Source organism: Pogoniulus pusillus, chromosome 5 (genome assembly GCF_015220805.1).
Source record: "Pogoniulus pusillus isolate bPogPus1 chromosome 5, bPogPus1.pri, whole genome shotgun sequence".
NCBI classification, from domain to species: Eukaryota; Metazoa; Chordata; class Aves; order Piciformes; family Lybiidae; genus Pogoniulus; species Pogoniulus pusillus.
Genome location: NC_087268.1, coordinates 38,686,837 through 38,714,430, shown reverse-complemented (window position 1 = coordinate 38,714,430; position 27,594 = coordinate 38,686,837). Strand labels below are relative to the sequence as shown.

At 40.8% G+C, this 27,594-nt stretch overlaps 1 protein-coding gene and 1 long non-coding RNA gene across 3 annotated transcripts in view; one reads left to right on the top strand and one right to left on the bottom strand.

Annotated features, from left to right (window-relative positions):
- Positions 1-18,232, bottom strand: part of TMTC4 (transmembrane O-mannosyltransferase targeting cadherins 4) — a 58,915-nt gene extending 40,683 nt beyond the window's left edge. For both annotated transcript variants that reach the window (XM_064143817.1, XM_064143819.1), the window contains exons 1-5: positions 18,143-18,232; positions 15,918-16,133; positions 10,619-10,734; positions 8,388-8,604; positions 3,519-3,606 (exon numbers count right to left, since the gene is read on the bottom strand). In XM_064143817.1, the coding sequence (XP_063999887.1) occupies positions 3,519-3,606; positions 8,388-8,604; positions 10,619-10,734; positions 15,918-16,079 (583 nt within the window). In that variant the 5' untranslated portion in view covers positions 16,080-16,133; positions 18,143-18,232. The remainder of the gene's footprint in view (positions 1-3,518; positions 3,607-8,387; positions 8,605-10,618; positions 10,735-15,917; positions 16,134-18,142) is intronic.
- Positions 18,233-18,324: 92 nt separating this feature from the next.
- LOC135175544 (uncharacterized) lies at positions 18,325-19,165 on the top strand. The gene is made up of 2 exons (XR_010302382.1): positions 18,325-18,654; positions 18,780-19,165. It is a non-coding gene; the product is annotated as an uncharacterized LOC135175544 (long non-coding RNA).
- The last annotated feature ends 8,429 nt before the right edge of the window (positions 19,166-27,594 follow it).

Genomic DNA, 27,594 nt, shown 5'->3' with positions numbered 1-27,594 from the left:
ACTGTTCTCATTGTAGAAAAATTTACTTCTTGCATCAAAGTGAAACTCATCCCAGTACAACTTGCACCCACTGGCCCTTGTCTTTTTGCCCAGGGTTCAGCTAAGATAGGTTAAGTTTGTGGTTTCTTTCACAAGAAGCTGGGAGAGGACATAGCCAAGCCAGGTGGCTGAACCAGACACTGAGTAGTCAATGCCATGCTGACATCATGCCCACTATACAAAGGAAGGGCTGGCCTGGGAAAAGGGGGACTTTGAGCCTGTGACTGTGACATGGCAATTTTTATTTTCTTCCACTTCCTCTCTTCTTTCACGACAGGAGTGAGGGTGAGGTGGCTCAGTATCTCTTAGTATTGTTCTGTTAAACTCTTTATTTCAACTCATGGGGCTCTGTCTTTTTTTTTTTTTTCCCTTCTTTTCTTTTCTGGCCTTATCCCCCCACCCCAATTCTCCTTCCTATCCCACTGTGGGGTGGAAGGCAGCTGTGTGAATGGCTGTATGGAGCTCAGCTGCAAGCTGGGTCTGAACCATGACAGTTCTCCATGTTTCTCACTGTGAAGAGAGAGCCTCCATTTTCATTTTATCTGCCCTTTCCAATGCAGACACACTGGTTTTGATAATTGGTGGGGTTCACATAGAGGACACATGGGTATCATATAGAAAGGACTGCTGTTTGGAGGGATCATGACAAGCTGGAGCAATAGGCAAACAGAAGCCTCATGAAAATCAAAGTCAATATGCTGCAACAGTTCAGTACTGCCTAGGCAGAAGCTCTGCGGAAAAGGATCTGGAGTCTCTGGTTGACAAGTTGAAGATGAGTAGTGTGCCTTTGCACCAGTGAAGAAAGTTAAATGTATACAGCACACCCAGCAGGTCAAGGGAAGCAGATGTTCCTCTCTACTTAGCTCATGAGACTGAGCCCAGACCAGGAGTACTGTGTTCAGCGTAGAGTCCAATACGAGAAACACAACAACAGACTGAAGCCCACTGAAGAACCACTGAGACAGCTAGGCTGGTTTAGAATGTAAGCTAAGAAAAGTGGCTGAGGTGAACTGGTGATATATTGTGTGTCCAACCCCCATGCTTGAAGACTTACCTGTCTAAGGCTCCACACAATCTTATCTATGAAGTTAACTCTGCTTTAAGCTGTTGGACTGCAGAGGACCTCCAGAGGTTCCTTCTGACCTAATTCACTCTGTGATCTATGATAAAACAAAGCTTGATTGCTCTATTGTAGCTGCTCTATTGTAGCAGATGTTTGCCCTTCAGTCCAATTGAAGTGACAATGAACATGCATCCCAAGTCACAAACCTGGTCTTCCTAAGCTTCTACACAACTAAGATTTTGGTACCTCTAGAAGGCACTGCAGATGCCTATGATAAGTTATTCCTTTGACTGGCCACCCAAAGGACTCTATCTTATTCCAGTGACTACACAGAGGGAGCAGAGAGAAAAGGCTTTTAAGTTGCATGTCCTAATTAGATGTACAAGGTGACAAGGAAGGTAAACCTCCTGAAAGTTCAGCCAGTAAAGACTATCATATACAGGCTCCATGCACAATCTGCTAAAGAACTCATTACTGCTTTTCACAGTGCTGGAAATAACTTTTCATTCACTCCTTTAGGACATGCCAGATAGGATCTGCAAGAACCTGAAACTGTCACCAAGCTACCCACAATGAGGAAATTTTTGGAAGAGAATCATGTATGTAACTTGGATACAAATCCTTGTGTACAGAGAAAAGTTCAAATTTCTTCAAGATGTGGTTGAGGGCAAATCAGGCAGTGAAGGTGACAGTAAACACTGAAAACTGATATAAAAGACAAAAGGCACAACTATGGTGGCAGACTGTACTTTTTCTTGGTCTATCTGCTTAAGAGACATATAGCAAATTCTATTATGGTGGAATTTCCAATAAGAAATACTGAGTGCTGGTTAGCACCTCTTCATCACAACATTTTCCTTCTTTTGCATTAATGAAAATAATTTCACTACATGAAGACTATTAAAATGGCATTGACTTCTAAAAGGTACCAAACTGACCTTTGCAAATTGTACAAGCACTAACCAGAGTACCCATCACATTCTTAATCATTCCCAAGATATGCTCCACAAAAAAATAATTACAGAGTTTATATAGAAGTTTCCAGCAGTCATCCTAAGAATTTAGTTCAAGTTCTGCAAGCAAAGAGTATTACCACTGCCATAGAGGTCTACTTCTACCAACAAACTGGAAAGCACACAGTCAATATTTTGATTTGTCTAATTTAGTCTGGCACTAATGGCAGAAACATGACAGCACAATCATGCCCAGTAAAACAGGTAAGAAAAGAATTCATGAGTAAGCAAGATCCTAAGGCCATTTTTAATAAAATATTAGCTTAGATGAAAGGAGTGAAACCTACTCAAAGGGGAGAAAAAATATCAGAAGTGAGCAGGAATCATTCTAAGTATCATTTAAAGTGGGGAAGATTAAACTAAACTTAAATCAGTCATAGAAATACACAGAATAGTTCTAAACAATCTAAACTCAACTAGCTGGAGCTATTCACAGCAACTTAAGAGCTCTCTGTGGACTAACTTACACTCCTCAACCTACAGTAACCTCTATGATGCTAGGACTACATTGTTAAGCTAGATCAGATAAAGCCTGCTCAGGTACATCTGTAACACACTGCCAGCTTTGGCTAAACCTTACAAGCATGCCTATTAAAGTGATACTATAGAAGCTCTTCACAACAGAGCTCTGCAAGGGTTCACAAATTTCCTGTGGTGGGGCACACTGAGATACTAGATTGCATCTTCTGTATAGATTTTCATAACCAGGAATTCATATATTCTTCTGTGTTTGTTTAGCAGAACTCTATGATAATTCCTCCACAACTGCATTTGAACTGCCAACCTGCATTCAGAGGAAATAATACAACAGATCTAAAAGCTCACTTGAAAAAAAAATCAACAAAGGAATTGTTCATGTTAAATGCAGCTGTCTTACAAAAACCATGAGTAACACTATATTCAGCGTGTATATGCCAGTACTTGCATGCTGCAGGAATTTAGAGGGCTTACTCATATAAATAATTCTTTGCAATTCATTAAAAATACAAGTAAGGTTCCTAAAGTTCGTTCCCATTTAAACCACCCCAACATTATGGCAGAAAGGGTACTAAAATATTTAAGAATATAAATGTATAGGTATGATTTCCAAAATACTTACTAGAATATTTCTTTATGCTTCTAAACCATCAAACATTTAACAAATAAGCCTATTGTAAAACAGGTTTTTCTTAAAATCAATTACTAGTGTTTAATGGGAATTAAAGACAGCAATCTTTCCAGCTCTTCTAACAAAAAGACCCTGCTAAAGCAGGTTTATTTTTAAATATTTGATGAGGTTATAAACATTAATAAATTCAAACCACATCAAGCTGACATTTTTAGGTTTTGCTATACTTCCCTGAAGTGTATGAAAGCAGAAAACACACACAATGTAAAATCAAAGGGGCAAACAGAATGCTTACTTTCTCTAAATGCTTTACAGTAGCCAAGGAATGACAACAAAAAGAACAGGGCACACAGAAGGTCTGCTCTGCCAACAATCCCAGCAACCTTGTAAAAAAAAAAAGAGAGAGAAAATTTCAGATTAGCAGCTTTTATTTTCAGATAACCTGAAATAAAGATGCACACAGACACACATACAGAGTAAAATATACAAAATAACATAACTGTATTATTTTTTCACCATGGTTTACTGGATTAGTGATAGATACCCAGTTTTCTAAGGCACATCTAGCTTTGAGTGGGTATTTCTTAGTATCAATTAGGTAGATTATTTTGCTTTGATTATGAAATTAAGAAGGACCTCACTGAAATCACCCAGACTAGACTCAGACAGCTCTGGAAATATGAAGGAAGCTTGTATTTACAGCTTAGCACAATATACAAGCAGATATTTACAGTATATACAGAAATACACAAGGTAAAAGGTAATACAGAAACACAACAGCCCTCCCAGAAACCTGAGTCCCCAGGAGGGGCTCTCAGCCACCCCTTCACCTTCCCCCTACCCCTCTCAACCTTACCCCAGTCCCAAGGTAGAATAGAGGTTCGGCCAAGAGATTAAGAAGCAAAGTGGGTTAGCCCAAAAAGGAGGGTGAGGTTAGAGAGATGCAGTTCAGCCAGCAGCTCGAGTGAGAGTGATGATGAGAGTGATGGCAAGTGTGTTATCTAATATTTTTATTTCTTGTTCCTATTCTTCTCAGCAAGCCTATGAGCGAAGTAGACATCACCATTGTTTTACTTCCACAGACTGTAATCTAGTTCTTCTCACCAAAACATTCTAGCCTGCTTCAAACTAGCACAAATTATATAGATTTATAAATAAAATGTAAATTCAGCCCAGTTCCATCTGTTTTTTGATCAGGTTGCCTTTCGGTAGAACTCTTAGCAAACATCCTGAACCCAAACAAAACCAACACCTCTGCTGAAATTAAAATCACTTCCAGAAGACAAGCCTGCCTTCAAATTGTAGTCTAAATATGCAGCACAGATAAGTAGTTTCCAGCCTGCAGAATCAGGAAAAAAACCCCAACCAACAACCAACCAAACTTCCTGGCTCATTTTTGTGACATATTACTTGATTGCATTAGAACTACCTGCAAATGCATCTTGTGGCAAAATCTGTACCAGCATGAAATAAAATGAGAGAAGTATTCTGGGACCTCTGTACTCTGGATCTATCTAGTTCAAGAATGCTTTCAGGACTATCAACAAGCTTTAGTTCCACAGCTCTGTATTTAGAATATCTTTGGATCTTCATTCCTCAGTTACACCAGTGTCAGAATACATCACAATCTTTTTTGTGGAAATTGTGACAGGGGACTGTATAGGCCCTGATGCTGGGACCTCACTACACTCAGAGGATCATGGAAACAACTCCTACTTTTTAGTCTAGTTCTACTTCCTTGAGTGTTGAAGTGTTCCCAGGAGATGCACAGAGGCCTTTCTGAAGCAGTGTAGAATGGCTACAGGGATTTTTTAATCCACTTTGAGATGAAGTTTCAGGATAAAAGCAGAAACTTTGGTTCTTGTATAGTGCACCAGTTGTCCAATTTTGTGAGTGGAACAGAAAGAAAACAAGTAAGGAGATAACTTCTATCTTCCTTATGTTTAAAGGCACCTCCTAATGGCTTAAGGAAAATGGCATTTTGTGCATCAGTCTGACATGATGGAACAACTTGTGATGGTTTGCGTGTCACACCCCCCCACACTTTGTAAAATCACCCAGACTAGACTCAGATGGCTCTGGAAATTGAATGAAGCTTATTATTTACAGCTTAGCACAATATACAAGCAGATATTTACAGTATATAGTTATATACAGAAATATACAAGGTAAAAGGTAATACAGAAACACAACAGCCCTCCCAGAAACCTGAGTCCCCAGGAGGGGCTCTCAACTGCCCCTTCACCTTCCCCCTACCCCTCTCAACCTTACCCCAGTCCCAAGGAAGAATGGATGTTCAGCTAGGAGGTTAGGAAGCAAAGTGGGATTAATTAAAGAAATGGCAGAGAGACTAGAGACAGAGGGAATGCAGCTAGGAGCTCACCAGCAGAAGAACTGGGTTATCTATGTTTTGATTCTTATTCTTATATCTCTCAGCAAGCCTATGAGGGAAGTAGACATCACCATTGTTTTCCTTTCACAGCCTGTAATCTAGTTCTTCTCACCGAAACATTCTAGCTAGCTTCAAACTAGCACACAACTGTTTCTAAATAACATTAGAGAAAGAAAAGTGTAGAGGCACGAGTGTAGAACTGAATCTATCAAATCGACTTTCTCCCAGTTTACCTTCAGCTTCACTCGAGCACTATAAAAGGAGAAACTGCTGGACTCCTAGATTCAGTCCACAAAAACTTCCTGATTTTTCCCAAGCCATGCATCTAATTTCCTTGCTTCTTTTGTCTATCTTATAGAGGAATTACAAGAATTAACTCAGTAACTGTGGAGTGCTTTGAAAGGTGCTTTGAATGTTTCAGGAGTTGCTTTCTGTTAATGAGATAAAGTAAAGGTGAACTAACACAATTTTGAAAATATATGCCACTTTGTTACAGCAAAGAGATTAAGGGGCTAAGAACACAGATGGCCACAGATGACTCCAAAAGTATAATGGTATCTCAAATGCAGGATCAGGTTTACAATTTCTGGTAAGAGGGTAAATAAAAAATCAGAGTTTTAAATCAGTATCAGGTATATGCATGTGCTTCATTCAGCATTTCATCACCCAAGTGTTACAAAGAACAAGCATTATTTTAAAAGAGAGAATTACACCATAATACTGTTTACTTAAAATGATAGATATTTTTCTTACATGGTACTGAAAGCATTAAACTTTTCAAGATGTGTTTTACATGACAGTTTGTTTTGTGCTCCATATACCAAAATTCAAAGCAGCAAACAGATGTACTCCTCATGATTTTATGTCAAAATATGTCATCTCATTTCAAAACCAGGGTGTCACGATACTCAAAACTCACAGCTTTAAAATCATGAGGAATGCTTTTTGAGGAGATGTTGCCTGACACACACTCAGGGTAGAACCATTGCAGTTTCGTAACTGCTTCAGTGTAGCAAAATTTATTATTCACTTTGTAAATGCTTAGAGACCTTTGTTCACTTCTGGTTCTTAGAAGAGACAGTATGAAATCATGCTACCTTTTACCCTCCTCTTCTCATGTTTCCTCAAAGCATCAGCAAGCCTTCAAACCTTGCACATGCAAGCAGACTGCGTAACTTATTTGACAGACTGCGTAATTTATTTGACAAGGCCAAGCTCTTAGTAACATTTGCCTGCTGATTTAAATATACTTTTAAAGTCAATGGTGAATAAAATTATGCATATTGATAAACAAGTCAGTAGCAGGTGTATTACAAAGTTAAGACTCAAGTGAGATTCCTTGTCATGTCAGAACTTCAAATGCACCAAAGACTCGTTTTACTTCACTGTGACATCTTGAACCGGCTTTAGAGAACTAATACAATGGGACCTTCTGACACTAGCATAACATGCTTTCACAAAGAAGTTATTCTGCAGGCAAGCTAACACCAGAGAATGATTGGCAGGACGCTTCTGCCACATGACAAAAAATGCTGCCAAGTTACTAATACATAACTGCACCATCTCTGTTTCCAATACATGCAATACTGGATCCCCAGTCAACAGAGAGGCATAGCTTTCAATAACCTCTTCCCCATCAATCATATGCAAAGCAAAGGACAAAAATTCTAAACCATAGCATGTTGTGATTAAATAAAAAATATCAGTGTCACATATACAGAATGAGGTACACTGAAGATTCAGCATTCGTTACGTGCATGAAGATCAAAGTTAAAGTCAGTATTTTTTTCCAGTAGCTCAGTCCTTCCAAACTCTAAAACAAAAATCATTCCAGCATTGTGATTATACTTCATTTATTATTACATGGTAAAGTAATCAGAGACCACATCCAGCAAGCCCAGTGGCATAAAGTCATGAGGTTTTCTTAGTTATGAGTGCAAAAGGGCTTTTTAAGAAAAAGATTTCCCTGTCAATAGAATTTCTACACAAGGACTTTGATCATTGGTCAGCTGTTTTAACTGGCTGATATGCATGTGCCATGTTTCCATTCTGCATCTTTACTATTTCAACTTCCAGCCACTGTTACATTTTTGTCTGCACTATTAAAGGGCCCACTACTATAAAATTTGTGTTCCACATGTATATAATTACAGATTGTCATATAAAAAATAATCCTTTAATCTTCTCCTTCACATTTAAAATATAAATCCATAAAGTTTGATCTCTCATGACATAGGATGATTTCCAGCCTTTTAATCATATTCATGGCTCTTCCCAGTATCCTCCTTGCAGCATGGATTAAAAAATGGATGCTGTATTCTAATACAGTCACATAGAGAGTTCATGTAATGCCCTGACTCCAATTTTCTATCTCCTTGGCTTTTTATCAAAGCAAATGTAAATGAAAAGAGGTAATGCATTTGCATTTGGTTTATCTTCCATTCTCCTTGGCTGCTCATGAGCTAATGTTTCTAGTAATGAATTCTTAATCCAGTAATTAGAGAAACTCTGTAGTTTAGGACTATCCTTCTTTAGTTATTGTACTTAAATGATTTAATATTTCTTCCTTAATAAGGTCCAGCCTTGTGGAATTACGAGCTTTTGGATGTACTAGCCATAATACTTGATTGTTCTCGTAAGACATGTGCCAAGAGAAGCATTAAGATATATAAAAGCAATGTGTAGAGTATAAGGTTATGTCAGAATTAATTAGTCAGGATGGTCAGGAACTTCAAAGATGTAAATCACTGAAGCTAATTATCTGTTACTTACACATTCCGTGTGCACTGGATGTACGGCAAAGAGCAAAGCAGCTAGAAGAGATGTCTTTGGAGCCAGGTTTAGCCTTCTTCCTTTGTTACTGAATTGTAGTCCACCCAGTAATATTGAGAACACATCAACCATCAACACGGAGATAGTACAATGCAGTATTATATTGATGACATGGAAACCAACTGGGTAGAAGCCTCCAGCAAAAAAGTAATTAATTCTGTATAGACACAAAAACATTACGGCTAAGAATTACATCAATGGTTAGAGAGATATGCTAACAGAAAACCTTAACAAGCCAAAAGCAAGATCATATGAAGACACGTAGGCACAAAATAATTTTAAGAAGGCTACAAAAAATACCAGCAAACCCCACCATAGCTAGCTGGAAACAGTGTCCTGATCTTTACTCAAAGGTATTCATATGGAATACCATATTTAATGCAGTATCTGCCCTCTCCAAAGATATGTTAGCGCAATTATGTTTTTATAATACTGATGGTTACTTACAATTGACTTCTGGCCAATACAACTGCAATGTAACTTCAACACTGCAAATGCAGAAGTTCCCTGTGGCTAAACAACCCAGCTTTCTAGGGGGATAACTTTGGGCTTAAGAGAAACTATGTGTGAAAACAACCTAATGGATTTTAACTAAATCCACACAGTGAGGAAACTGATATAAACTCAAACTATGATTTCCACTGACATTCTAGCTCAAAAACATCCTAGCATTTAGACTGATGATGTGGAAACCATCTGGGTACAATCATTATCAACCCAGAAAGTAGTCAGCACATTTTAGCAACTAATTTGTGAAGCTGGCTAAAGAGATGCTTCATGCAAGTATTAAAACAAGAAGTCTAAGCGAGAATTCAATCTTCCTTGAGATGTCAACTCTGTGGTAAAATGGAGAGGAAGAAGAAAAAGGAGAAAGATCTTGCTGTTATCCACATACTTTCATTAGTAGGTAAAATACACAGAAATTGAGTTTGGATAGGGGATTTTACGTAGATCCTTTGGTTAGCCTGCCTCTCACTTAAGTGAAATTTATTAAGCCCCTTAACCTATTATAAAAGTACTACATACGAAAGCTGGAGTTGAGAGAAATGAAAACCAGTTTCTTATTTGTAAAAATGGAACTTTATGGACTATCTCCATGTGCTCATCTGAATTTTCAGATATAGCTATGACTGCATCCCAATTTGCTCTTTAGACTAACCAGGGTGTTACTAGAGATGGAATATACCACAGAGAAAGTATTTGCTGTGTAATGCACCAAAAGCTTCAATATGTTTAGGGATCTAACATGTTCTACTCAGTTGCATTATTTACCTTGATGAAAATGAGAAGAAAGGCCAAACAGACAGTGAAACTCACAGTACTAAATACCTAAAACACTGACACTGCACTTAAGAGCCAGTATTTTATCTTGAATGTGAGGACTAAGAGTGGGGGTCAGCCTGCCTCTTCTGCAATCAGTTAGTCCCTAGTTTAGACTGGACACAACTGCAGAACTAGTGCTAGGTCCTCATTCACAATACTGAGTTGTGTGGGGAAAATAAAGAAGCTTAAGTCCAGGACCTCAAAGATCCTCTCTGTGATTACTGTGCTGTATTTCCACATAGTCTAATGCTTGCTCAGAAGTTTGTGCAAAAACATGAGCTAAATATCTACAGAAGTAATTCTCACAAACCTTCAGTTATTTGAGAAAACCAGGAAGCTATATACACAAGCAGATGCCTCTCTCACTAGGATTCTCAGACACAAACAGTCACTTGAAGTTAGAACATCAGTGGGAAGAAGTGGCAAGAATACTGTGGCAAAAGGCCACAGCAGATTGATATTATTTATAAAAAAAAATTTGACAAGTCACCAAGAAAGCAGAGAAAAGAAACTACAATAGCAGTATAAGTGGCAGCATGGCTAAGTGAAGGGAATGTACACCTCCTAGTTCTTTGATGACGCCCTTAATCCCAAAGTATAAGAGCATAAGATGTGCAGTCTCTGAAAGGCACACTGAAATACAGGATGTAAAAATAATATATCCTTCAGGAAAGAAAACATTTGAAAATTAAATTTCAATTTGAGATAAGGTAGTGAACATGAAAAGCATATTCAAGAAAGGTATCAAATTACCCTCCAGATACTCTGTCTCTTTCCTCCCTATAATCAATTGAGTTCATATACATTGGAAAAAAAATTCAGTTGTTGAGCAAGAAGACAAGCCTCACCTGAAAGTTAGGACAGTTAGTGGTCGATATGACTTATGACTGGTATTGCTGCTGAGTTTGCTACCCCAAAAGTCATGATGCCATAGATCGCCAAGTGGGGTTTCTGCCCTGAGGTCCTGAAAAGGAAGCATCAAAAATTACCAGATTATTAAAATTTCTGTTTTGTTCAAAGCAGCTAAACCACAAACAAGTCCCAACAAATACAAGCTCATGTTAATATGGACAGGTATCTGTTGACTCACTACTAACATTTGACAAGGTACCCAAATTTGCAATGAAGGTCACACTTTGGATGCACATCATCATAAAGGTCAAGATGCTTGCATTCTGTAATTAAATTTAGTAGAGCTATGTGTATTCACATCAGCTAAGATAGAAAACACATTAAAAAACCCTGTACCTTATAGTTTTGTAAAATGTCTTTGATTCTAGGTCTAGGTTCTCTTGCAAAGGACGCCAACTATAATGTGCTGCAAATAGTTATTTTTCTACTAGTGTCAGTAGCACAACTACTAACGAAAGCATGAAAACAAGAAGACTAAAGACTGAAAACAACAATTAGCACTTTTTGAAGACTTACTTCAGGCAGCACACTATGCAAAAATGTTTTGTTTTTTAAACTCCTACCACATGAAGCCAAGAATCAAAATCTCTATATGCTGCTCTAAAAGATTGAGAACAGAAGACAGAAAAATAATTAATTATTTTAATCTGGGGTGGAGTAGGAGACTGCTAAAAAAAAACCACTGCAAAGGAAAAGTGTACTCTTATCATAAAACCACATAATCCAACTAACCTAGACCACTGAATGGCAAATCTACATCTTGTAGAGAAAAAAAGAAAATACCTCGGTAGTGTCTGCCTCAGTTTTCTGTGAGGATAACCTGTGAAGCTCAAACTAACATACTCATCTTCTATTTACCCAGCTTCTCCTACTTGCCGGAGGCAATTAAACACCAATTTATGCTACAGCAAACATGCAGGTTAAATACACCTAAGATAGAACCTAAGAACAAAATTCTATTAGGAAACATAGGAGTGATGGCAACACACCTGCACTCAATCACCAGTTTCTCTACCCCACTTTCTCTCTTGAAATTGTTCAAGAGACCAACAGATCAAAGCAGATTAACAAGCCAATGCAAACACAAGCAAGCAGACAAACAGGGCTGCTAAATCCATGAAATGTCTTACAAAGCCTGGTATCCCATGTCATATTTTTCCTACATCTCCATCTATTTACAAGATTCCCACGTTACAATATCCTTGGTGTAACAACTAGTTCCTCTTAAATGCTGCTACCATCTCACTTGCTTCTACAGTACCTTGAGCACCACCTCCTGTGGTCTTCAGTGCCTTCCATCTCATCTTTAGCTACCCAGCACTTTGAACCTGCCAACAAGGCAAGAGAGAACACATAACGGTGCTAGTCCCAAGCTACAGTGTGTCTGGGCCATTATGACCATCTGTTACAAAACTGAATATAAAATATGATTCTTCTTACTTCTCTCAACACATTCTGATTTTCATCTATTGAAAATAAAATCCAAGAGGAGAGTTATTTCTATCACTGGATCAAATTTGGCCAGTATTTAACAACCAGTTGAAAAAAAAAAATTAGGAGGGGGAAGCAGGCTACAATTTCATGTCAAAAAATGTCAAATGAAACGAAGCATTCTCTAATAGGCTACTAATCAATACACAGAAGAGAGCAGGACAAATACTGCAGCCTTTGAAAAGTCCTATACCGTATCTGCCAATTAAAGTATTCTCAAGGAAGATCTTAAGAAATCAAGACTCACAGGGCATCCTATTCAGACTTAAGAATTATCAAGGTGCGAAATTTCTTTGTGCTCTCACAGATGTTGCTACTGCCAAGCAACAGCTACAAAATTCTTTCTTCTCTCAGGACTGCAATTTTGGCCTTAGGCATCTAAATCCCTATTCTATTCCTCATTACCATGCACAACCCCTAAAGGTCATAAACTGACTCTCAAACCAGCAGCCCACTAAATCAATATAGCCTGTCTTCCCAGGGGTATGTTGGGACTGGGTTGTACACCAGCAGGTACTGAAGCCTTTTCACTCTGCAGGGGACAGCAGTTAGCGGGTGTTTTTTGAACCAACAGCACTGCTCCTTAAGTATGTTTGCCAAAGAAACAACTACGAAGGAGATTTTTATGGTTTAGCATTAAAATTCTTAAAATTCATCTTTGCAGATAGTCTTCAATAAATTGAGATGGGAAATGTATTTGAGATGTGCAAGGCTGGATTTCCCTTTCGACTATAATCAGTCTCCTTTTGTCTTCCATAGGAAGAAAGCAGGAAAAGCTGAATACATGGAATTACTTAGTGATTAGATTACACTTCCACATGACCTAACAATCTTAAGTCACGTGTCTTGCTTTTGTATCCAAGCTCTGTGAGAAAAAGTATCTTACATTAATTTTCCCAGTCAGTGGACTTACCCTAAAGTAGGAATGGTCTTCTCTAAAAGACATAGCTATTTAAAGTTATGCATGATTTCCTGTTTCAGAACTAAGAGTAGATATCAAAGGATCGCTAAATATTGGATTAGCAGCGTTGCAGACAGCAGAGTTCAATATTTGAAGAAAGGTCAGTTTCTCCATATAGAGGTTTATGGAAACAACACATTGTATCTGATGCTTCTACTAATCCAACTGTTTGGCTTGCCAAGCTAGTAATTTAAGACAAAAGTCAGTATTGTGTACCAGTTTAAATGACTAAAATGACAAGAAACTGTCTGGAAAACAGCTTTGAATCCCAATAAAGACTTATATGCTATGGTAGGCACAAAGTCAACTAATTGTATGTCTTTTGCTAAAATCAAAAAATAAACTGAAAGTTCAGGGTGGTGGTAGGAGATAGTAAGTTTTTTACAAGTCACTATATGTGGTACTCACAAAAATACTGGTACAGTAATGCTCAGTAAATCTACACAATTGCTTCATCAGCTGCCTCTCCTACTAAACAAGAATCAAATACACTACACTTTAATAAACTGTGCTTTTGTAGATGCTCTCCCACCCCATTAAACTGGAAAACTCATTGTCTTCCCATTTTTCTTGTGGGTTTTGTATTTCCATATATTCATATATATCTTAAAATGTCATAAAAGCTCTAGGGAATAATAGAGGATTTTGATAGAATAAGACTGTTTTCAAACTATGTACGTATGAGGAGAGGATGAGGGAGCTGGAGTTGTTTAGCCTGGAGAAGAGAAGGCTCAGAGGTGACCTCACTGCTGTCTACAACTACCTGAAGGGAGGTTGTAGCCAGGTGGGAGTTGGTCTCTTCCCTCAAGAAACCATTAGAATGGGCTGCCCAGGGAGGTGGTGGATTTGCCGTCCCTGGAGGTGTTCAAGACTGGATGAGGCAATAAGTGCCATGGTGTAGTTGACTGGCTAGAGCTGGGTGCTAGGTTGGACTGGCTGATCTCAGAGGTCTCTTCCAACCTGGTTGATTCTATGAATTAGTCTGTTTAAGCAGTTGGTTGAATTTCTCAGCATTGCCAACAGCTATAATACTGGTGCAGGTTGTTGTGTCGTACAGATAAACTGAAACACTTTGAAAGTAAAAACTGAAAGAAACGTAGAATGATTACAAGAGGGGAAATTGAACATGAACAGAACAACCTCTCTTAACATCAGTTTTTTGTGCATTCTTTCAGGAAATACTGTAATTGTCACTCTACTTAAATGCAGAATTAAACATTATCAGGAGCTGTGCAATTTAAATGTCTCTTTTAAAAAAAATCATTGTAGATTCTTAATTTGTCCATAGTATTCTCTTAGAAACTTTAAGATACTGTTCTAGTGAGAGGTGTCCCTGCCTATGGTGGGGGGTTGGAACTGGATGAACTTTGAGGTCCCTTCCAACCAAAACCATTCTATGATTCTATGATTTATTTCCATTTGGCAGAAGCATTTTCCCCCCCATACATTTATAACTCAAGGTATGATGACTTACACAAGCATAATATACATTTGTCTAAGCAAACTAATACTGTGAGATTCTAAAAGGCAATTTTCCATAAATTGTGTCTAAATCCTGTGCAAGAAAAAGTGAATTGTGTTGTTCTAGTGGTATGAGTTTCCATAATCTTCCTTGTAAACGCATGGCTTCAGGAAAACAGAACTAACAGAGGAGGGTGATTCTTTTTGCCCCGTGCTTCTCTTTCCAAACATTTAACAAGTACCTACAAGAAAAGCATCAGAGCTGTAATACCAAGACCCACACATAAGCACAGCCTCACTCATTGCTACATGTGATTCTACAATGTGCCTCAGCAGTGGAAGACACTTGGCTGCTCAAAGACAAAAGAATCTTAGCTAGAGGTTTGAGTCACATGCTAATTTCTGAGTATTCCAAAGCTCATTTATCGCATGTATGATCAGCTTTAAAAAAGAGCACAATACTCTGCTGCTGTTAAAAAAAATACTGTTATCACAGGAATTTTAAGTGGGGAATGAGCATATGAAAATAAAGCTTTCCTAGCTTCTCTAACACTTTCATGGTACAAACCACAACTGGAGAATCCTTCCACCCTACAATCACTTCGTAACACAATGCTAGAGTAAGTTTGTTCACTGGGTTTATTCATTTGTCACACTGAGAAGATTATGAATGAATCTGCTATTAACATAAAAGGGTGTTGGAAAAGCCTACTGCACAGTCTCACAAACTTAGAAAAGATAATAAAATTAGATCTATAGGTAGTCTTGATGTACAGGTACCCCGTGAATAACTGCTACTAGACATCACATCCAAATTTGTTGAACACATAGATAGTGCTTTCTTAGATGACAAGCAGATAAAGTCCATTTGGTATGACAAAAAAGCTCCAATGCTCTTGACCAGATACTAACACTTCTTAAACAGGGGATTTCACTTGCAAAAGAATGAAAGGGGACACATTCTGAGGAGACAAATGAACATACAAAAAAAAGCTGCTTTAGTTTGTTCAGTCGTCTGTTTCTGCATTAGAACCCAAGTCATGTCATTGAAATAGCTATAGGAAAAAGATTTTGTTAAACATCCTTACACATTCAGCTTTTTGGTAGAGCACAGCTTCACAGCTTGTCAATCTTAAGCAAGGCAAACAAAAGTCCAATAAAGCACAACAGAAAAAAGAAGAAGAAGGATTCTCAGATGGAAGCTCTTTACTAGAATTAATATTTTGGGCCTACCTAGATCAACTATTGTAATTATTTCTTTTTCTACTTCTTTTACTATGACCATTTAGGTCAAAGGGGGCAAAGGGAAAGAAGACACAAACCTTATTATTGATGATGGCTTCAGAATCATCAAAGACAAAATCTCCATCATAGCTGTTAGCAAAACAGAGGAAGGAAATTAATGCCACAACCATTTTGGCCCAGTACGATGGAAGGAGGAACCATGATATGTTGTGGTCCAGATTAGGTTCTGTTTGTGCCATTCTGTGAAATACTTATTGCAAGTTGGGAGCTTCAGCATTATGTTGGTTGCAAATCTGAAAGAAATACATGCAAACACAGTTATAGTTGCATTTAACTTTAAAAAAATTCAAAGGAAAAATTGGGTTGGGAGAAGAGAATGAAATTTCACACAACATAGCACTTCTGTGTGCTCCTTAAGCATTAGAAAACGTCTAAACAATTTTGTACTTAAAATGTGGAAGAAAGGTGTAGCATCTCATGATTGCAGCACAGAGATAAAACCAAGAAATCCTCAGAAGTTAAAACTTTGGTGCAGGTAAATTCCAAAACCTTGAGCAAATCACTGTGTGCTGTTTCTTGCTATTCTTTCCAAACATAGCAAACAGGAGCACCACATGTTTATAAATATAAATTCTGAAGAGCACTGTAATTTCCTTCTGAGCACGGAGAATAAACATCAATTGCAAAAAAAGCTCAAGTCTCTTCTGTTAATTGAATTAAAGGACTTAGTCTTCCACATAGCCCATACAGGGAATTCATAGGAACTTCATAGGCAGACAGATGGCAGTTAATGGTACAGGCCCTAAATCTCAGCAATTCAAAGACTAAGACAAGACACACACAATTAAGATCAAAGTAGCATTCACTGGTTCACTCTGCACACTGAAAATACAGTGTAGGCTAAATTCTGCTGCTGTATTCATAGACTTATAAGGTTGTTTAGGTAGATGAAAAAGACTATGGAATACAATAGTACTGAGTCTGGAGTCTCCATGGCTGGAGGTTTACTCATGAGCCACTTGTACTTGGAAGGACCACTCTTCTGATGCTGCAAATCCAGCCCTCCTTATTTTATTGGGTTTTTTAAAAGTCAGCTGTGGCACCTCTGAAAAAAAAAAAGCATTTAATATCTTCATATAATCTAGGGAAAAGCCCCAGCCATTTGGCTTCTTAAAGAGACTTGACCATTTGAGCTGGTAAGGCAACTGCTTTGTAGCGATGCTAAATTCCAGTCTCCAAGAATTCCCAATCTCTCTACACACACGCACAGGGATAGGCAGAATTCTCTGTCACAGCAGCGCCTCTTCTCACTATGGGGACTACATAGCAGTGCTCTCAGATTCAGATAGTCAGTAACATGAAGCTGTATAATCTGAGACTGGATAGCGCTCCTCAAGAGCAAGGCAGAGTAATTCAAAGTAATTCACCCCTGTGCGCATAGTTTGATGAAAACAAAGACTAAAAGCGCAAGGCTCTTCATCTGAGGGGAGGCGTGCTGCATTGTTCGTAACAGCATACACACAGCATCAATACACACTAGCCGATTAAAACATTTCGTCTACTCAAAATTAATTTTGCCCTGAAAGTTTCTCCCATTGTGCTTGATCCATTTATTTGATGTACATCTGCTGCCGGTCTTCCTGCCGCGCTGAAGAGCAGGCCAGTTGTGAAAGCTCCTTCACACGGGCATCGCGCTAACAGCCCAGGCGGGCTGAGCACCCACCGGCTACCGAAAGCCTCTCCCCTTGCCGACCGGCCCACAACGCAACTGCCCAGCGGCGGCAAGGGAGGCCGCCTCCCCAGCGCGACAGCCAACCCTACCGCCCCCTTCAGAGAAAGCCGAGCCCCGGCCGACTCTAGTCCGGCCCCGACCCACCGATCACTCCCAGGCGGTGGGTGGGGCAGGGTTCCAGCACCGAGTGTCCCGCCAAAGAGAGCGGGTGCAGGGGGGGAGGCTGGCAGCAAGGGGTCACAACGGCCGTGCGCGCAGTCCTCAAAACTTGAGGGCGTCGGGGGCACCAGACGGGTGGTCTCGGGCAAGAAGTCCACCCTGGTAAGGTAGCGGCGGGCAGGCGGAGCGAGCCCACGGGGCGGGTGAGACCCGCCAGGAGTTTCCCGGTGGCCTTGACCCATTCGACGCTCCCCCTTTGTCCTGACGGCAGCTCCGCCGAGGAGAGGTGTCCCGCCCCGGCCCTCAGCACCCAACCCGCGCCTCCCGGGCCAGTTCCGCCAGCACTCCATTCAGCGAATGGGACAAGGGCAAGCTCCCTTCGCCGCACCCAGAGCCCCCGCGCGGCGTTACCTGCGAGGAGAAGAAGCCAGCGCGGCATCTCCCACCCGGGTGCGAAACTCTCCCGCCCGGCGAGCCCCCAGCCGGAGCGGCCGGCGGGGGAGGGGCCGCGGCGGCTTCGCCTCCGGGAAACATCCTCACAGCCCATTGGCTGGCCCGCCGACCCACCCCTCCTTCTCCCCGCCCCCGCCGACGCAGCGGCCCTCGCCTATTGGCGGCGGCGGTGACGCGCGGCAGGCCGGGCTGAGGAAGCGGAGCGAAGAGATTACTTGCGGTGGCAGCGGGGCTGGTGCGAATCGTTTTCCCTCCACCCGAAACTCCACACCCCCTCTGCCTCGCACAAAGGCGGGAGTGGGGTGCCTCTTGTGCCGTGTTCCCGAAGCTTGTCTTTGCGTGGCGCTCGCTGTCCCGCTTACCTGGCTGGCAGCAGGGCGGGGGTAGGAGCGACGGGACGCGGTGCGGCTCTAGCGGGCTCACCCAGCTCTCGCGGTCCGCTGCTGCTGCCGTTAGCGAGACTGTTACGGGTGGGTGAGCTGGATGGAGCGTGCGGGAGGTTTCCCATCACAGGCGCTCGCCTGGCCCCGGGGAACCTGGCGGGCGCAGGCAGTCGTGTTTCGTGTCCTAAGCGCCCTCGTCTCTTCCCTCACAGGCAAGGTTCCTGCGGTGGCGAGCTTAAGTACCCCTGAGAAAAGATGCTACAAAGCCAGTAGGGTGGTGGCAAGTGCTGGTGTGCCATGGGCTGCCTTTGCGGGGAGCTTGGCTGTGCATCGGACGCGTTAGCAGAGCGGTCCTGCCGGTATCGCTGAGGCCTGGTCCTGTCGGGGCTTGCTGCGGGGTGCTCCCGCAGGGCAGATACCATAAGGGAGAAATCAAAAACCTTTATCGGGTGTACTTTATTCGTGCATTCGTTCGTTGTGATTTTCTTGGGAGAAAGTGTGATTGGGTGCTGAATTATAACACCAGATGCTCGATAAAAGCTTCTCTAAGAAACAATAAAAATATGCTGAAATTGGATGAGCAATCCTGGTTGTGAGCCTGGCAGAGACACACCTCACTTAATGTGAGGTGTCCCTGCCCATGGCAGGGGCGTTGGAGCTAGATGATCCTTGTAGTCCCTTCTAATTTTGGCTGATTCTATGATTGTGTGGCTCTGTGTACTCTGGAGTGGGATTTGTGAGATGTTTGCATTATAAAGTGTCCAATTCACAAGGTTATTTTATAGTTTCTTTGAGGCTTTGACTCTCAAGTGTCTCAAGCCCTTCCTACTTTGGGTGGGCTTCAGTGGTTGCCACCCATAATTGTCTACTTGGCACCTGCTTTGAAACATCTGCTGCTGTGACATGGACAGCTCAGCTGCCTGTGAGGCAGCAGCTGAACCAGCACGATTTCCAGGGGTAGTATATTATTCACACGTATGTGAAGCTTGTATAACTTAATGCCTGTTCAACACCTACCAGAAAGCATCTGATGTGCTTCTGGATTGAGAAGTGATGGAAAGCCGTCAACTTGCTGTCACCAAGCACACAAAGCTTGCTTCACTGATCACAAAGTTCTGTTTCCTTTCTTATAAGAGCTAAAATAAATAAAAACCATGGCCTGCATACCAGTAAATTGTGTCTTGTACTTTAAAATGTCCTTATCCATTCTAGCTGCCTTCCTGACATAGTGATATAAGTGCATATAATCAGTAAGCTTTGTATCATAATTCACAGTCAGAAATATGGGAGAGGTGAAAGATGACTTTGTGACCTTTATGTCATTTTGCCTTATAAATGCAATATGCTTTCTAGGTTTTTTCTCCTAAACCCCAAAGCATTGAGATGTAGATGACTTCCTAAAAATGGCTGCTTCCCCAAATTAGTTCTTTATGGTGAAGTACTGGTTGATTGTTACATTTCCTAACTGTTTCAACATATAACCCCTAAACTACCCCAAGTAAGTATTAGCAAGTCAAACTTTTGTCAAGACTCTTTCCAGTCTTTCCAAGCCAAACAAGCTTCTTGAGTTCACAATATTTATAGATACTTAAAACAATTTGTGTTTATTAATGGAGGGATCCCAATACAGAAGAGAGTGGCCCAATTTAGAAGAAAATAAAGAGCAAACAAACTTTAATTAGGAAAAGGAATCTGTCCAATACTTAATCTTCTGTTGTCTGTAAATTCCAGTGAGTTAAATGAAATTTCAGTTCATGCTTCATTTTTACATCCCTCAGAATTTATTTTGATGTAAGCATGTGTATGTGAATTAAGTTTGAGATTTACCTCACTGAACTAACTCTGACAATTGCCAGAGTTCTACTAGTTGAGTCACTTTCACATTTCTGTGCTACATTTTGTTTTGTAGGGGGTTTGACATTATCCCTTTTGCTGATGTATTTATTTCTACAAATGGCCCATTCACATCAGATACTCAGTAGCTCCTTCGCTCACATTTCTTGCACATCCTTGATCTATGCTTTATAACTAGAATTTCATTTATTCAGTGTAAGTCTGCTGATATCATCAGTTCTGGTCAGATTTTATATATCCACACAGCCAGATGCACACCTCACCACCACTTGTGTCAATACACCAATCCTGATTACCATTTTATTGTAAACTAGACAACGTACACAGAACTGCCTCCTTCCCATTATCTTCCACTGTGAAATAAGCTTATTTGTTGGGGGTTTATTATTTTGCTTTTTAATAACAGCAGCTTTTATTATGACCTTCTGTTCCATTTTAACTAATGTGAAGAACTGCAGATCAGATTCCTGTTCTGGAGAGTTCCCTGGTTCCCTCAAAATCTGATTCAAATCAGCTGCAGTTGCATAATTTAGTCTGCTTCTTTGGAGGGTTATTATAGCACTTCGTTTTAATAACAGTTCTTAAATGCAACATTTTTTTCCCTTAAATCTGCAGTTCCTGGGAAGGTATGTGTATGAAGTTTCTTCTTGCACTGTAGTTTCCTCGGCATGCTAAACTGATCTACCTAAGTGGCTATTGCATCCTTATTTTTAGCAGCCTGCCACTGCAGATCTGCACAAAGGCCAATCTTTCTTTTGTAAGAAAGCCATGTGCAAAAGACATTGTATTTCAGGGCATCAACCTTTGTGAGTGTGGCAGTGACTTTGCAGATGAGAGAATACAATGTCAGGGACTGTGATAATGTGGGATTCAACCAAAATTTTTCAGAAGCTTAAAATGACTTTTCAGTCTTTACTAGAGCTCTTTTGAAAACATCTGAGGTGCTGGAACGTGTCCAGAGAAGGGCAACAAAGCTGGTAAAAGGCCTATAACACAAACCCTATGAGGAGAGGCTGAGGGAGCTGGGGGTGTTTAGCCTGGAGAAGAGGAGGCTCAGGAGTGACCTCATTGCTGTCTACAGCTACCTGAAGGGAGGTTGTAGCCAGGTGGGGGTTGGTCTCTTCTGCCAGACAACCAGCAATAGAACAAGGGAACACAGTCTCAAGTTGTGCCAGGGGAGGTCTAGGCTGGATGTTAGGAGGAAGTTGTTGGCAGAGAGAGTGATTGGCATTGGAATGGGCTGCCCAGGGAGGTGGTGGAGTCACCATCCCTGGATGTGTTCAAGAGAAGACTGGATGAGGCATTTAGTGCCATGGTCTAGTTGACTGGCTAGGGCTGGGTGCTAGGTTGGACTGGTGAGGGTTGGTTTCTTCTCCCAGGCAACCGACAATAGAACAAGGGGACATAGTCTCAAGTTGTGCTGGGGGAAGTCTAGGCTGGATGTTAGGAGGAAGTTCTTGAGCGTGAGGAGATTCATTGAAGGTGTTGCTACTACATGGAATGCTTAGGGTAGGTTCAAAGGATTGTGGCTCACAGTCTTAAATTATGCTAAAGTATACATTTAATCATACACTCTCCTTCCCCTAAGTAGATGGCTGAGAATTACATTTTTAAAATAGCAGTGAATTCTCAAAATGAGAATTGTACTCCGATGTACAGGTGACTATGAAATATGTTCTTAACGATAGAGAATGAAGATTCTTTAGCAGTTTCTCTGAAGCATAAGAGTCTTCATCATTACTTTTTGCTACAGTTCTTTAGACATAGTACAAGACATATTTTAACTTTTATAGGAAAACTAAAGAATCATCACTCAATAATCAACCTAAAACTTCCAGGGAAAATACCAATCTGTTTATGCTAATTCATTTAAGGTTTAGCATTAAGCCTGAACTACATAGTGGTTTGGGTGTTCCCTGCCCCCTCCCCACTTTGGAAATCACCCAGGCTAGACTTAGCCAGCTCTGGAAATTGAATGAAGCTTATTATTTACAGCTTAGCAGAATATACAAGCAGATATTTACAGTATATACAGTTATATACAGAAATAGACAAGTTAAAAGGTAATACAGAAACACAACTCCCCTCCCAGAAACCTGAGTCCCCAGGAGGGGCTCCTAACTGCCCTTTCACCTTCTCCCACCCCTCTCAACCTTACCCCAGTCCCAAGGAAGAATGGAGGTTTGGTCAGGGGGTTAGTGTGAGAGTCTAAATTCTCTCTCTCGTTCATCAACAAAGATAAAGAAGATTGCATCATCTCTCCTTAATCTTGTTACTTCTGGGACTCAGATTCGGTGCTTGGCCAAAGCTCAGGGATGCAAATCAACAGACAACACCTTCAAAACTCCTGGACCTCACCCTGTCTGGGATGCCCAGGAGGCCTCCATCTTATCTCAGCTACCCCTAAGGGAAAAGGTTTATGTGTATGCAGGGTGTGGACAGGTGCAGCCAGGGAGAGGGTGGAGGCCCTCCCCCCGGTGACGCCGGACCCCTGTGAATGAGTGAGAATGCACAGGAAGATGCCCTGGGGGGCTGCAGCTGGACACTGAGCAGAAAACTGTATAAAAAGGCAGGAGAAATGCCTGACAAATTGTGGCATTCCCAGCGGTCCACCAGTGGCATCTCTACCGGACCACCGAGGTTGGACCACCACCAGACCACCAGAGCTGCACAACATCCGAAGAAACTCTGATAAACTCCACAGGAGATCATCCCTGGGCCACGCACCCATCTCTCTCTCTCTCTCCCCTCCATCTGCGACTGAGGGTAATATGATTACAGCTTTTTCCCTTCCCTGCTCCTTCTTCTCTTCTCCATCGTTCTCTTTATCTTTCTCTCTCCCCCTTCTCCCCTCTCTCCCTCTGTTCTGATCTTTCTCTCTCCCTCTTCTCCCCTCTCTCCCTCTGTTTTGCCCAACCTTTTCCTTTAATAAATAGTTTCATGGTGATACATGGTCTCGTTTGCACCTTAGTTTCACAACACGGAATCCATAAGAACTGGTCTTGCTCCTCTGAAGGGAGATACTTTTAATCTCTGCTCCTCCGGACCTTGACAGTTAGGAAGCAAAGTGGATTAATCCAAGAGACAGCAGAGAAGCTAGAGAGAAATGCAGCTCAGGCAATGCCCCGAGAAGAAGAAGGATTCCCTTATCTATGTTTGGATTCTTGTTCTTATACATCTCAGCAAGCCTATGAGTGAAGTCGACATCACACTTTGTTTCTCTTTCACAAGCTGTGATCTAATCCTTCTCACCAAAACATTCTAGCTAGCTTCAAACTAGCACATGTGTGTCTACTTAGTTTTTGTGGTCTTAAAGCAAATACAAAGTTTTCACTTAACCGTGCTAAGCTTTTTCCCCTCCGCTTTCTTTTTGCCCGACATTGAAATGAAAATAACTATATGTGCTTGACACAAAGAAACAGGAGATGAGAAAGAAAATTTTCATGCAAAGTGGAACTCTTAAATCATTTTCAAAGGTATTGGAATTTGTCTTCCTAAAATTATTTCAAGCTGTATGAGGAAAAGACTGGAGACATTGTCAGAATGGTTGCATGTGCTAATATTATATTATTTAAGAATATTTCCAGGATTTACACTTAAAAATGGTATTGTTCTAATCAAGAGGCTGTGCAAGCATCTCTACTGTCACAACCAATTTGCAGTTCATTACTTTGGTCCTTAATAGCATTTTATGTAGACAAATATAAATAGGAACTTACAAAAACTGCTGTGTCTGTCTTCGGGTTAAATTGATTGGAAGTTTATTTCAGACTATGTAAAATTGTACTGGGCAATATATTAGAAGATTAGGGAAGTTATAATCTACTGGAAAACCTAATAGCATCTGAAGTAGCTTCTCTTGAAAAGCATTTGCAACTCTGGTCAGAGAACCAGAAAACTGTTAATTTGCTTTTCCTTGTATTATGTAATGTTAGCAAATTGAACTTTTGTTTTGACCTCAGGTAGTCATTCACCTAAGTGAATATGATAAATCAATCAAAGGATGTCATTTTGTAGTGAGTAATATAAAATGATGATGTGAGGTATGAGAAACAATGAAATGATGCCTGACCCTTTTTCTGAACAAAAATGATTCCTCTCCATCTATTCTTAACTTTTCAGCAACATATATTACCTTGCCTTTTATTCAATTTTCACAGACCTACTTATTGAACAATGGTTTCCATGAAATCCTAAAAGTTCATCCATGTGTAAGGAACTTCATGACCAAGACCTATATTTATAAAGTGAGAGAAAAAAAAAAGGATCTTTGAAAATAACCTTTAAAGTGATCAGAGAACTCTGAGGAATTAGTTACAGTGAAACACTCTATTAAAGAAAAAAAAAGAAGATAATAGTGCATGATTCATATGAACCTAGTATACAACTCATAAATCAAAATTGGGATTGAAGGATCTTAAAGCCATATCAGTGTTAGAGGTAAAGCTGGTGAGCAGTACAATCTGACAGGTAGCCATTAGATAACATCAGACTGCAGATCAGGATATGAGAGACAAACACTGCCATAAAATGTAGAGATTATTGTAAACATTTCTGTTTGGTGTCATTTGTGAAATGAAAGGGTTATTCTTACTAAAATAATTTGTTTCATAGACAGATAATAGAACCATAGAATCAGAGAATCACAGAATCAACCAGGTTGGAAGAGACCTCCAAGATCATCCACTCCAACCTATCCCCCAGCCCTAGCCAAACAACTAGACCATGGCACTAAGTGCCTCATCCAGGCTTTTTTTGAACACCCCCAGGGATGGTGACTCCACCACCTCCCTGGGCAGCCCATTCCAATGCCAATCACTCTCTCTGGGAAGAACTTCCTCCTAACATCCAGCCTAGACTTCCCTCAGCACAACTTGAGACTGTGTCCCCTTGTTCTATTGCTGGTCGCCTGGCAGAAGAGACCAACTCCCACCTGGCTACAATGTCCCTTCAGGTAGATGTAGACAGCAATGAGGTCACCCCGAGCCTTCTCTTCTCCAGGCTAAACAACCCCAGATGTGGCTGTAAGCATGAGGTCATACAATGATCTCACATTTCTCACACTGGTCATACATATTAATGTCTGCCCAAGAAGGCACTTGAGAAATTTAAGACATGTACTGCTGAGTGTAGTGAGAGTGGCTGCATTTGGATATTTTCCAGCTGTGATTTGCAAACAATTTTTTTCCCCCCCAAGTCTAATTATGGCTATATAAGAAAATTAAGAAGGAATAGGGTTTGGGTTTGGTTTTTTTTTTGGGGGGATGGGGGGTGTGGGGGGTGTGTGATGGTGTCATGTAGAGTGCTTGACAGAGGAAAATATCTCACTTTAGAGGTGGGAAACCTGAGGGATAATGAGATAAAGTCACTTATTTGTGATTGCACAGCAGTCCAGCACCCTAACAAGAAAGAACCCAAAAGAGCTGGTTATAAGGTGATTAAAAAACACTTTCACAGAATGAATGTTCAGGCATTGGAATGGGCTGCCCAGGGAGGTGGGTGAGTCACCAACCAAGGATGCGTTTTATGGGGATAACCTTTAGGGTCAGCCTTGTCGAGTAGGGATATCTGTTGGATTTGGTGATCCTGAGGGTCTTCTCCAACCTGAATGTTTCTGTCATTCTGTGATTCTGTGATGCTTTCCTTCTAAGGCTTTAGAAAAAATTTGCTGAGACAACAGAGGAAAGGTAAGCCCCTAGCATTTTCATAGGGCACAAACTGGCCTCTCCTTCTCCTGCCCATCAAGAGAGCTGCATCTCAGGAGAAGCAAGATTTTTTTTTTTCAGCTAACCATTTATATTCTGGAAGGTTTTTTTTTGCCTTTGGAAAGTAGAGCTGGTAGAATCCCCCTGGACAGGCTTCTGCAGTCTCTGCCTCTCTAACTAGGAAGAAAAAAGATAGTTCTTTTCTCTCTCTCCTCATCCTGATTTCAGTTCCTTGGTTCCTGGCCTTGAAGATTTTTGTCTACTAGTTTTATTGTTTCCTGCAAGGAAATGATTGGCAAAGATTTAACAACCAGCTTTAGAACCATATTTGTGTGACTCCTATAATAGCCATAAGTGGTTCATAAGTGGTTCTGAACAATACTTTGTCTCTTGAGCACCAAGCTTTGTGCAGAGCCTGTCATATTTTTCTTATTTTTCCATTGCATACTAGGCTCTCATTAATTTATTATTTTACCCTGGTAAGCTAGAGCCTAAGGGTCAGACTCCCATTGAGAGAGATCCCATACAAAACCAGAAGAGACTGAATTGCTGCTCAAACGAGGTAATTTGTGCCCTGCGGTTTTGCAACATATAAACAGGTAGAGCAGGCAACATTTAGTAGGTCTTGTAAGGAGTAAAGCAGGGCCACCCTTCCATTGGTGGTGTACGTTTATGTGGACAGAGGAAAAGTAGTTATGTGCTGTTCTACTCTGATACTGCTGCAGAGCTCATTAAATCTCCTTTTTGCAAGGAAGGCCTGAGGGCTATTAATTACTCAGTTTTCCCATGTATAAAATGGGTGGAATGCTACTAATCTGTTGACAAGTCTGCAAGAAGCTGTCCAACTGTGAAATGATGCTGAAAATTTCATTTTCTCAGAGATACTGTCATCTCCTCACATTTTTTTCCCAAATAAGTTAAGAAAGCACTTCTCATTACCATGGCGACTAATATTTTATTGCAAAGATTGTAATTGCAAACAAGTTTCAAGGTTGCAAATGAATTTTCCAGGAATCGGGTCAATTGATGAAGTACCTGCGCTCAGTGTCAGCTGCTGCAGTGCACATCACTTTCATTCCTAGTCTTATTTACATTCCAAGCCCCAGGGCTCAGCTGCCAGCAAATCAATTGTGGGATTGTTGGGCTGCGATAGACTCTGCAACAGGATAATAAAGGAAAAATAACTTCACCGAAGGGTGAATTTGTTTGCATCTACCCCAGGGTACGTCAGAGGAGCAATGTGTGTGCAGGCAGGGACTGCAAAAGAGCTGATACTCGACAGGCTCATATATTGGCATACCTGTAGCAGGTTTTTTAAGTGCAGCAAAAGATATCATAGAATATATAGAATATCATAGAATCAACCAGGTTGGAAGAGACCTCCAAGATCATCCAGTCCAACCTATCCCCCAGCCCTAGCCAGTCAAGTAGACCATGGCACCAAGTGCCTCATCCAGGCTTTTCTTGA